The sequence below is a fragment of the Seriola lalandi genome, unplaced genomic scaffold (genome assembly GCF_002814215.2).
Source record: "Seriola lalandi dorsalis isolate HSWRI2012SDOR001 ecotype SW California unplaced genomic scaffold, Sedor1 jcf7180002054658, whole genome shotgun sequence".
NCBI classification, from domain to species: domain Eukaryota; kingdom Metazoa; phylum Chordata; class Actinopteri; order Carangiformes; family Carangidae; genus Seriola; species Seriola lalandi.
Window position 1 is genome coordinate 332,229 of NW_019525211.1, and position 12,230 is coordinate 344,458.

Sequence of the window (12,230 nt, forward strand, 5' to 3'; positions counted from 1 at the left end):
TTTTATAACTTTTAAACTGGTACTGACTTGTAAAATATACAAGATGATCACAATGTAGGCTCATATAGTCATGGCAGCTTGTTAAAGAAACAATCATCATTTCAGTAAGTGATGAAGGAATATTCAGTGGTGAAGATCAGAATAGTAAAATGAACACATTTACAGGAAGTGAAGTGCAACTGTGGGAATGGATTGAACGTGCCAGTAGCGCATTTCACTCAGACAGGAAGTTGTGTTTTCCTCTTTTGTGCGTCCTTAGCAGAAAGAGGAAGTTTTCTTGTCGCCAGCTGTCTGTGTTCACATGCTACGTCGCCAAAACCCTGACCTGCTCGGTGAGGAGAGGACCTGCGAGCTGTGATGGACATCTACCAGGAGGCTGTGCATTATCTGGAGACCCAACATGTACCAGGTGAGGGATGGAGACATTGTGTTTTCTTGTCTTTGGAGAAAACATTAGACTGTAGAATTCAGCATTTCATATTCCTACATAAAACTCAAAAGTGTCCAATTTGAAAAGCGTTGATGTTTGTTAAAATGCACTATATATACATACATATATATATGTGCTATTTAAACTTCTTTAAAAACTACTATTTAATCCACCTCAGTTAAAGAGCAGGTATCTTTCTTTAAATTTGCAACCACAACTAATTTGCACACATTCCAAGGGGGGAAGTAGATATGGGAACTTAATTTTACATAACACCCATGTACTACCATATATTACATGTTTGTGTGTTTGTGTGTCAGTTGTAGTGGAAGCAGAGACTGATGTCTTGGAGGAGGACGTGTTCCAGGAGGAGGCAGCGTCCTGTATTTTCTCCCCTTTCCAAGCAGAGAGTTTAGACTTCCCCGACACCCCTGTGAGTTCACATTTGGGGTGGGCAGTTCAATTCTTTCAGCACTTTTATTTTCATGTTGCCAGTAGGAAAGCTGAAAGGGATCCAAGGCCACAAGCGGCATAGGTGTGGTCTGAGATGCAAATAAAGATGCATCCTAAAACCTTTCAATACTTTGTAATAGTTATTGCCTTCTCCAACTTATTGGAAATCAATCTACCTACATTTTAGTGAATTTTCCAGAATACCACATAATGCCAAAAATAATATGTGAAACCACATATGCCCCTGTGCCCAATTCACTTCAGACTTTTATTCTATCAAAAAAAAAAAAAACAGGGAATTAAACTGAAAAAATGAATAAATTCAATCTTGTCGTAACCTCGTTGGGGTCCAACAGACTCACTGCTGTATGTGTAAGATACAGTCATTTTCTGTTCATGTTTATAAGTAGCCTAGTTAACATTAAATTAATGAAATATTAGGCTGATTACAATAAACTGGTCTGAGCTGTTAGAGACGGCCCAGGATTTATCTGATTAAAATAAATCTCACCTCAAAATCTTACTGTTATGACTGTTGCCATTTCAGATGTCTACTGTTGTATCAGATGTTACTATTGGAGTGTGACTGACTGAATTAATTGTCATGATACTGATTTTGTGAGTGACTCTGATGAACATTTTGTCTGAATGTCTGTTTCAGACGTCGTGCAGCCCGGAGGAAATGTTGGAGAGGAGGCTTGTGGTTCTAAAGGGCATCCTGGAGAGTGAGGAGGTTTATCTCAGAGAGCTGGAGGCACTGCTGATGGTAACATTAACAAAGACACACACACACACACACACACACACACACACTCACACACTCACATACAGACATGAAAATGAATTCTGATTTCTTACTTTTTTATACTTTTTATATGTACAACACGAGCACAAACTCTACTCTTGTTATTCAATATCATAAACTTAGGGGCTGATATGTCGACATTTGTTATTCCATGAGCTTAATCATATTGCAAAAGCAGAGAAAACCCCTGTTGATATGACTATCATTACGGTTAAACTTCCCCATTTCAATTCTACTCTCACAACATGTGTCGTGAAATTAGACATGCTTTTTTTTTTAAACCATATATCACCCAGAATAACCCAGTAACTCTATTTTTGATTAATATTAACTCTTCAAATATGTTATTTTTAATTTACACGAACACACAGGAGGTCATTTTATTGTTTTGTATGTGTCGTTTACTATGTCTGAGTTGTTTTTTCTGCCTCTGGTTAACATTGGGTCATTAAAGATCATATACAGCCCTAATATCTAGCGTCATCATTGTTCTCCCTTAGAAATGTGGTTCCCCTTTTTTCTCAATTGAAACTTCTGTCATGTTTGCAGTTTATATGAAGCTACAGCAAACAGACGGTTATCTTATCTTAACACAAAGACTGTAAACAAGGAGAAACAGCTAGCCTGGCACTGTTCCAAGCTAATAAAATCCCACATACAGGCACCTTTAAAGCTCACTAATTAACACTTTACTTCTCATTTGTTTCATTTGTTCAAAAAGAGGTGTAAAAATGATAATCAGTTTATGTAGAATTAAATGCTGGTTGTCTGGCCAAGAAAGACTCTGGCATATACTTGTCTTTAAAAGAATCCTTGTTGCTTTCAGCATTTCAATCGCTAGTCAATGAGAGCAGAAGAAGGTTTTTGAGGTTTGGGTTGATTTAGGAGGGGCTTCCTTGGACAATTTCTTATTTCTTTTTTTGGTGCTATTAATAGCAACAGCAATCCCCTGTTTCCTCATTCTCATTCAAGATGTGACTCATTTGACTTAAAAAACACTGATGTGAAATATGAATCAGATGTTTCAGAATCTCTTATTGCTGCGTTTTGTTTGTGCTGTTGTAGCTCATATGCATAAGCCACTGTGTGGGTGTTATTCATATTTTTCATGAAAATGTATTCTATATTTATTTAGCAGTGGTTTGAGAATATATATGCCAAAGCTGAGAGGGTACTGAAACACAAGTGAATGAGGCTTGGTGGTGTATGAAATGAGAACTATGCGCTCGATTCAGTATGTTCACACAGTCTAATTTTCACCACAGCCACTTTATCTTTGTCCTCCATGTTCTTCTCACTTAAACTGCTGACCTTGCACCTCTCCCCTTGTACTGCTTTTTTTTTTTTGTCTCTAGCCCATGAAGGCTCTGCGGGCCTCAGCCGGGACCTCCAAGCCAGTTCTGTCCAGTCGACAGGTCCAGACTGTTTTCTACCAGGTGCCCGAGCTCAGAGACATGCACCAAAGCTTCTACTCTGGCCTGAAGGCCCAGCTGAGTACTCACTGCAAGACAGATCCAAGCTCGGGTGAGGAAAGACAGATGAGCCACACAGGGTTTGAGCTGATAGTGGGGGACCTGTTTCTGAAAATGGTGAGTTTTCTGTTGAATTACAGCTTGTATCCTTTGTTTTTTTTTTTTAGCAAAAAAGCTCTATTAAACCCACCGTACACGACCTGGTCAAATGGCAGGAAGACAAAGTTAAAGACTAGCTGGTGAACTTAGTGAATCATTTAGCAGCTAAAGTCCCACATACTTTCCACAGGATTTTGTGGAGACCAAAGCAAAGCTAAAGGAGAGTGAATATTCTTACTTTCATTCACCAGCTGGACACAAACATGACTTGAGATACTCTATTGAATCTGTTTTGTTTGTTTGGATTACATTTTTTTGTTTAGGTTTTTTGCACTTTATAAGCGCATGAATATTGTTTCATATGTAAAACCAAACCAAGTCAAAGTCAAGTCTTTTATCAGTTTTAGTCAGACAAGTCTCAAGTCCTCAAACTTGTCTGACTTGAGTCAAGTCATATGAATCAAGTTCCCCACGTCACAACTGTGTTAAATCTCTGCTATGAAAAAAGCTCTAACTTTAGTCTTTCTATAAATTTTCCCTCTGGTCATATATGCCCACCATGGGATGGCTCTGGCTCTCCCAGATTGCCAATCACATTCAAAGGAAATGATGACATCATCTGCGAAAGTGTTCATTTTTCTGCATAATTGTAATACATTATTTTTGAGTAAATTTTGTTTAACGTTTCATGTGGCAAATATCAAAAAGATATTCTACAATTTTAAAATTTGTTATCAATGGATGTCCACACACCTAATCATCAAATATGTATCGAAAGTATCCCCTCTCATCCGTTATTTTGCTCACACAGGTGAACCAGATTGGTCTGTATGGTGGTTTCATTGAAAACTATGAGGAAGCTGTTGAAGTTGTTCACAAGTGCACACAGTCAGACCCTCGCTTCCGAACTCTGGCCGAGGTACTAACAACTCTACTTCCAGAGGATTGGAGAGATACAAGAATACTCACCTACAGTAACAAGTTGTATCATTATCCCTACCAGCCTCACTTTGTCTCTTGCTTTTTCAGAGCATGATGACTAACAACGGTGCAGACAAAGCTCGGACCAAATACACATTTGAAGGTACAAACTCTAAATGTGTTTTTATATAAAACGACTTGTTGGCTGCTTATGTCTGACTGCTGTCTGTCCCTTCACAGCTCTACTGTACAAGCCTTTGGACAGAGTGACCAAGACCACACTAGTGCTGCGTGTAAGAAAACCCTGGATAATTAATTTTTAATTAATTAATTTAATATTTAATTAATTTAATATTATATTTCAAATCCTAAACCTCTAATTTTACCTTTATAGCTGCTACTGTTTTCTCCAGGGACATAATTGAAGCAGAGGATCTTTTTCTACTCTTTTCCCCACCTGGCATTTTCTGACTGAGCAACCTTTCTATGACCTTGTAGGACCTCCTGAAGACGACACCAGAGGAGCATGCAGATTACGCAGCCTTACAGGAAGCTCTTCGATTGTCTCGCAGCTTCCTATCTGGTGTCAATGAAAGTTCACAATGCAAACGTGAGGTCATGCTCAGTCATGGCATGGTGAGGCTCGTCTGTACAAAATCTGTCTAAGATGAACATGCAAATGTGTTTAAATGCATTTTTACATATGCACCCCCCCTCACCCCCCACTCCTGACAGTGTACAGTAGCTGCCCCCCGGTACATAACGTGCCTTTTTGTGTGTTTGTATCGACCCCAGAGGCGTCAGCTGATGCGTGACGGCTTTGTGGTGGATGTGAGCGAGGGGGAACGCAGCCTGCGTCACCTCTTTCTTTACACCGACCTCCTGCTGTGCACCAGATTCAAACATGCAACCAGAGGGTGAGAACACCAGGGCTTGTGGGAAATGTGGTCTACATATTGAAAATGTAACGGTAGCAACACTTCATGTTGTATCTTGTTCTCAGCTGTTTGTCATAAAATGGTGTCATTTTGTTCAAGCTAGCAAACAGAGAGGTTTAAGCAGATAAAAGAAGTGGATAATGGTTGAAATGGCTAAAAGCAATAAACTATTCAAACAGCTCAAACAGTTAGCTAAAAGTAATGCATAAACAACTGAAACAGTTAGTTAAGGTAAAAGTATAAATTGATTACGTTAGCTTAAAGTTAGCTATGAGACCTTATTTAGACAGGTGTGTGCCAAATCATGTCTAATCAATAGAACTGACCAAAGCTGGACTCTAATCAAGGTGTAGAAACAGGTGTAAATGATTAAGTGTCATAGCAAAGGGTCTAATTATTTAACGTCAATGTGATAATTCAGTTTCTCCTTTTAAATACATTTGCAAATATTTCTTTTAAAATTCTGTTTGTGTGTGTTTCCTCCAGGAAGCAGGATCAGTACAGGTTCTGCTGGTATCTGCCTCTCGCTGGTCTCAAACTACGCTGGGTTGCAGATCATGAGCGATCATCTGACACACACCTCCGCTTACACACCATAAGAGCCAAGATGTTCATCCTCCGACAGCAGCTACAGCAACAAGTAGTATGTTTGTGAAGGCGACACAAATACAGAAAGAAGAGTGTGACCAGTTTTTTTTTTAACACGATTGAAATATAAAAATGTGTGTGTGTGTGTGTGTGTGTGTGTGTGTTTGTTAAGAAGGGAGTCAGAGGCATGAACTTGGGGGCTCGTAGCAGGAAGAAACTGGAGCAAATGGAGCTGTTGCTGCTCACACACTCTCCTGTTTATAGACTGGAGCTGCACAGCCCTAGCGGCAAGGTATACACACACACGCATACTAACACACATCCTAATATTTTCAAGACAATGTGTTAGCAATAGCATGATAAGAGCAATCTGTTTTGTCTCACTGCAGAATCACACTCTCCTCTTCTCCTCGATGTATGAACTTGAAGAATGGAGAGAAGCCATTCATAAACTCACCACAGATAGTAAGTCCCCATTACGGCAAAGCTGGAAGCCATTGCTAGAATTACTAGATTATTTTCTTAATTCTGTTTACCAAATTTTAAAGATGATTGTTGGCAATCTATCAGTAGATAATTTCTGCTAACAGATGGCCGAACGCTAAAATACAGTCATCCGTGAAGGATCTTTTTATGGGCTGGGGGCGTTAACACCAATGCAGCTTCAACACCATCATGGTTTCTATGGCGTGAAAGCTAAATGAAAAAAGACTTGTGAAAAGAGTAGCTGTGACTTGGTTAACAGTCTGCATAGGTGAGAAACTTGAAACGTCCAAAAAGATCAACTAATGTCTGACAGTTTTCTTCATATGCCTGCTTCTGATACATATCAATTTTACATGATTGATGCTGGAACCAGCACCACTTTTTTGATAGTCGATTAATCATAAATTTTTCATGGAAAAAGGTCAAAGATTTCTCAGGTTCAAGCTTCTCAAATATGAGGATTATCAGCTTTTTTGTCCCGTGTGATGGAATATATCTGCTTTTGGTATCAAGTGTAATGTGATTTTGTTTTTTCGTTCTTTAGTCACTGTGTCAGCTGATTGGTGCCTATTCTTGCCATGTGTTGTTTGTCAGACATAGAAACAGTCCCTCCAGACTTGCTCACTCTCACCAGTGCATGTGTGAAACTGAGAATGACCCAGCAACCACCACTACAAAGCTCCAACGCTGGTACAACCAACATTTCTCTTTATCTACCTCACTCACTCACACTTTTTCAATGTCCACCGAAACACGTCCTGAATCTGAAATAAAATACACTGACTCTGATCTCTTCATGCTGCCTACATCTCTCTCATCTTACTAAGTTTCAGATTAGTTCAGGTCGATTAAATCCAGTGAGCTTTAGGGTATTTTTTTGTCTCTGTCTCCCACAAGTAGAGGACATGGAGTCATTGTGTGGGACTCTGACTGTGGCGATTCACTCTGCCTGGGGCCTGCAACAACCAACCTGTATGTTTTTAATATTTTACATCACACTAAGAAAAGTTTAATTGAATATCTAAAATTCTTTGGGAGCAGGTCAATGATAAGGTCATATAATTTTTGGCACCTTTTCTTGCAGGTGTTTATATGTGTGTGGAAGTGGATGGCTATGAGTTTTATGATACAAAGGCCCAGACACACTCTTCAGTCCACAGCCTCAACCCACACTGGGACCAGGTCAGACTTTGGCCCTTTTAAATAAAATTATTCATCTTACTTTGGTCTGAAACTTGAAACTTGAAACAGAAAAAAGTTATTTATGGAGTTAGAAAACTCACACTGTGGTTGCCCGTCTTATGGTCTTGTAGATCTGATAGTTCGACACAGTTGGTAGATGATTTGTCAGGCAGTCCATGTTGCTGAATGACATCTTCATGTCTAGACAGCATCCGACACGATGTCAGGCCTCAGTTGAACTTATAGGGGATTAAAAAGTCTACAGTGTGGCCATGCTTTAAACATGATCAGTGGCAGTAAAACCTACTCTAAATCCAACTGGTAGCCAGGATTGAAAGGCTTACAGTGAGGCATGAATGCTCTTGTCGCAGCTTTAGGACACTGAAGTGTTCGGTGTCAGCGTTAATGACATCTTCTTTATTTCAAACAGGAGCTGTCTTTCCAGGTGGACGGGGCTCAGAACGTGAAGGTGCTCTGTGTGAGTCAGTCTGACAGACAGGTTGACACTGTCCTGGGAAAAACTACTTTAAGGGTATGAAGATACTTTCAGCTTCAGCTTATTATTACCTGTTGCGTCTCAGCTCCGCAGAGCATTTTAGTGTCTTTAAGCTCATTGTTTTGTGTTACTGTTCGGGTTCACTCACATATTTCCTTTGAGAGATGGTAGAAACCAAAAACAGAGCTTAAAGGAGAGACCATGTTGGACTATTGGAATTCATCGGATGGCCCAAAGCATCACTCTAAGTCAATGTTAATATGGCGCCGTATCTCCTCAATGTCTTCATAAGCAATTGTTTGTAAATGCGTTATATGTCCATGTTGTGTTTTCAGCTTTTTGTGCTGCCCCGAAGTGGCTGAAAGAACGAATGAATGCTGCTATAAATATATAAAGAATAGATTTAAAAAAAGAAAATATATTAGCACCCACTGCAGGTCATGGATTTGAATGAAATTTTTACCTACCGTAGCACCATGTTCAATATGTGCATGTAGAATGTAAGGTCTACATAAAAACAGAGGTGGGTGGACCTAGACTGTTTTCTAACCTTGGTCTCACTCAAACTTTATTTTAAGATGCATGATACAAATCTCAACATGTTGTCCTTCTGTAAAATCCTGCCTTCATGTTGATTTGAACATATTTGTGTTTATCAGCTGGACTCTAAATCCCTGAATAAGCGATGGAGGAGACAGACTCTACAGCTCGGCCAAGTGGAGGTGACTCTGTCCCTTAAGTACAATCCCCACCCGCTCAACCTGCCCAGCTCCACAGCTCAACAACAGCCCGTCTTCTGTGTCCCTATTGAAAGTGTGGCTCAGTAAGTTCCTGCTAATCTTTCGAATACAACAAAAGCGTTTTCACCAACCCCGTCTGTGCTCACGAGGGGGGCTAAAATACTTGAAACTGAAAGCTGCAGTTGAGTCGACAGTTTAATTTCCCCTCTGTGCCATTTCGCACACCTAGTTTCAGGAAGTGAGGCGGTTTGTTTTGTGGGACAGTTGGCTGAAGAGAAGCAGAAGTGTGGCAAGAATGAAGTCTGAAATCAAACCCATCAACCCAATCTGAGGATGTGTTTCTCTTCATACTTTTCTATTCTATTCTCTGCCAGACACGAGGGAGTGCTGGTGCCCCATGTGGTGCGATGCAGTGTGGAGGAGGTGGAGAGGAGAGGCATGGATGAGGTGGGAATCTACCGGATCTCAGGAACCACCGGTGAAATCAACATGCTCAAAGCTGCGTTCAACAGCAGTAAGAAAACACACAGCGAAACCTCAGTTTTCCGCTGGCATGTGCTGCTATGTCTCAAAAGTGTAATTCAGACACTGCTGTTATTTCATATTCTCCGATTGCTTGAAACAACAGGTGTTTGTCAGAGTAAGGCCAGAAATCAGGGCCCAAACGTGGGAGACTTTTATTTTTACTTTTTTACTTCATGTTTGGATTCATTACAGGGGGTGAAACTTTGTCCAAATGTCTCATATTTGGTTCCAGTGAATTGCACTGACAATCAATCTTCTCTTGACAGTTTCCCCCCAGTTTCACATTATCAAACAATGCAAACGGCTGAAAACAGCCTTCATCACCAACAAAAATATAAAAGCTCATAGAGCACCATAAAGAAGCTTTGGACAATTCGTTAGGTACTTAATTTTGCATTAAAATCCATGCTAAAGCACAATCACAAAGGTCCAGAATAAAATATGCCATGAAATTTGGGACAAACATTCATGTCTGTCAGTTATTTCAAAGTGTTTATTTGTCCAGTGACCTGGTTCATGAATAAATACCTGCAAAACTAATGACATTAGCCATTAGCCACAGCTATACTTTGTGTCAAGTGCTAATTAGCAACCGTTAGCATACGAACACAAGATGTTAAACATTAAGTCTGCTGACTGTAAGCATGTTAGCATTAACACTGAGCATGCTGATGTTAGCATTTAGCTCAAAGCACCACTGTGCAAACCTCAGTGGGCTGCTAACATGGCTGTACACTCTTAGACTTGTTGTTCAATGACTTAGTTGTTTGTGTTTGGTCCTGAGTGACCACAGTCTGACGAACAAAACCTCAGTGGGTCAGTTATTAAAAGTTGCTTAAGTTAAGTTGCATTAGGCTTCATGTCGGGAGCTGTCAGCTACATGCTCATGTTTTATGACGGGGCTTTTGCTCTAATAAAGAGGGGAGTGTGTACCAAAAGAAGATACAATAATACTAATCATAACCATCATCACCTGTCCCGCTCAGATCTGCGTGAAGCAGTAACCAGGCTGAGAAGTGCAGAGGTGAACGCTGTCTCTGGTGTTCTGAAACTGTACTTCAGGGAGCTGCCTGAACCTCTCATACCCACTGAGCTGTTTCAGAGTCTGGCCACGACGCTGGGTAAGAGGAACACATCAACAACACAAGACAGAGCACAAAACCTGAAAGAATAACACAAATGTTTATTCAAGCTGTAGCATTAAAACATACACACTTGATGTAAAACTTTACATATACTTATATAATAAATATAAAGGTTTCCCTTTTTGGCATCTTTTATGTGACGTTAACAAATGTTATTTTCTAACCTTTAGAGGCCATTTTCTGCCAGTAATGGTACTAAAAAAAAACCTTGAGATAAAACCAGCCACAGGTGATTGATAAAAGTTAACACATGGCCTGTAACACCTCTAAATGAATCTTAAAGTCAGCTCAACTGCATGTGACCTGTTTCCTCTTCAGACATCCAAGACATAAACTCACGGCTCGTCTCCATGCTGTCCCTGCTACAGTCCTGTCCTGAAGCCAACCGTCACACCTTCCTCTACCTCATGCACCACCTCCAACGGTCTGAGTCAACAGACAACACAGCACCACACAATCACTCAATCGTTGCTTCATCTCAGATTGAGTTCCTCTACAATCCGCTATAGAATAATTTAAATAATTAACTAGATTAAACTGAGGTGTCATTCATGAAAAAAATCTGCATCATTCAACAAAATTAAAACCGAACTGATGACAGTAACTGACAATGACATCATCTCTAGAGTTGCATACACCCTCAACTGCCAAATGACTTGTGACGTTGCTGCTGATAATTTGAATCTGCATTGTTGCTTCAAGTTTCTTGCACCTCACATTTCCCCTCATTCATTTTCCCCCAGAGTGTCTGAGAAGCAGGACGTCAACAAGATGTCTCTGCTGAACCTGGCCACAGTGTTCGGTCCGAGCCTTTTACGCCCCCCTGTGGCCGGACTGGGACACTGCGGTCCTGCTGTGGACATCTCTCAGGAGGTGGAGGTACAGGTGGGTGTAAGCGACAGTGTTTGGTTTTTCAAATGTTTTTTTTTTTTACTTTGTTTTAGCATAGATCAGAGTAAGTCAGAGTTTATAAAAAAAACTGAGGTCACATCTAGAAAATGTTGACCAGACACAAAAATCATTATTATCTATTCAGTTAAGTGTTCTGTCACTTAAAGGCTAGTTTAGGAATTAAAGTATGGTGGAGGAATACCGAATCCTTTTAGTAACCTAAAAGTAGTTTTTTAATTAAAATTTATTAACTCTAAATAAAAACAAACAAACAACAACAACAACAACAAAAAGTATATCCACCAGGTGTTAGTTTTTGAATTCACTGAATTTCTATTAAAGAATTGAATAAATTGGAGAAATAATTTACGAGTAATTGTTTTTTGTTTTTGTTTTTTTAGAATTGCAGCCCTTCAGATATTATTCTAATTAAATTTTATTTTAATTGAATTAACAAATACAAAAAAAAATCTACTCTGAAAGAAATTCATTAAGAATTATTTGAATAAAATAATTAAAGTAAATATTGACATTATCTTTTGATGGTATCAAAATTAGATTTTTTTTTCCCATAAATTAGTTATCTCAACTTGGAATTCAGTTATACATAAATTGTACAATATTCTATAATGTAACCCACTGTACCTCTCTGTATAATGAGTTGTGGAGTTTCTAATGAGTTTTTATTTAAGCAAAGACGTATTAAAAAGTGTTTGTGTCACTAACTTAACCAACAATGTACATTCAGCTGTGGTGTGAAGGTTAAGTGACACTTTTTTAAAACTTATGCTTTCTGTGTGTTCATGTTGTCTCTCTCTCTCTCTCTCTCTCTCTCTCTCTCTCTCTCTGTGTGTTTGTGTTTCAGGTCCAGGTGGTTTTCTGCTACCTGCAGTGCAACAACCTCCCTGAAGCCCAGATCTCTGTGGCACATGACACAGATGCTGAGGATGAGACCACCCACATGTGAGACCACCATCAGTGTCAGGCCTGGCAGGAAACTCAAATAGTGTGTTTAAAGAGAAACAATAGAAAGACAATAAATGTATTTATTGATGGAAA

At 39.5% G+C, this 12,230-nt stretch overlaps 1 protein-coding gene across 5 annotated transcripts; it reads left to right on the forward strand.

Annotated features, from left to right (window-relative positions):
• Window positions 1–251: 251 nt before the first annotated feature.
• LOC111665740 (active breakpoint cluster region-related protein) lies at window positions 252–12,230 on the forward strand. Of its 5 annotated transcripts, none has more exons than XM_087177865.1 (22): window positions 252–409; window positions 757–863; window positions 1,545–1,649; window positions 3,044–3,277; window positions 4,071–4,178; window positions 4,289–4,343; window positions 4,421–4,473; window positions 4,679–4,816; window positions 4,976–5,097; window positions 5,605–5,761; window positions 5,882–5,998; window positions 6,096–6,171; window positions 6,787–6,882; window positions 7,090–7,164; window positions 7,277–7,374; window positions 7,805–7,906; window positions 8,530–8,693; window positions 8,985–9,124; window positions 10,122–10,256; window positions 10,599–10,704; window positions 11,024–11,165; window positions 12,037–12,230. In XM_087177865.1, exons 1-22 carry the CDS (start codon window positions 358–360, stop codon window positions 12,136–12,138), a joined length of 2,484 nt encoding a protein of 827 aa, XP_087033991.1. In that variant the 5' UTR covers window positions 252–357; the 3' UTR covers window positions 12,139–12,230. The 5 variants fall into 5 exon arrangements, with proteins under 5 accessions (XP_087033991.1, XP_023276577.1, XP_023276578.1 ...); XM_023420809.2 differs by having other exon boundaries at window positions 253–409; window positions 751–863; window positions 5,879–5,998; XM_023420810.2 differs by having other exon boundaries at window positions 253–409; window positions 751–863; window positions 5,879–5,998; window positions 7,093–7,164.

Excerpts from the sequence above, each read along its gene's own strand:
- LOC111665740 (XM_023420809.2), top strand. The coding sequence starts at position 358 with ATGGACATCTACCAGGAGGCTGTGCATTATCTGGAGACCCAACATGTA. Across the intron at positions 3,278-4,070 it reads GGGACCTGTTTCTGAAAATG|GTGAACCAGATTGGTCTGTA; the intron begins GTGAGTTTTCTG and ends TTGCTCACACAG. Across the intron at positions 5,762-5,878 it reads AGCAGCTACAGCAACAAGTA|AAGGGAGTCAGAGGCATGAA; the intron begins GTATGTTTGTGA and ends GTGTTTGTTAAG.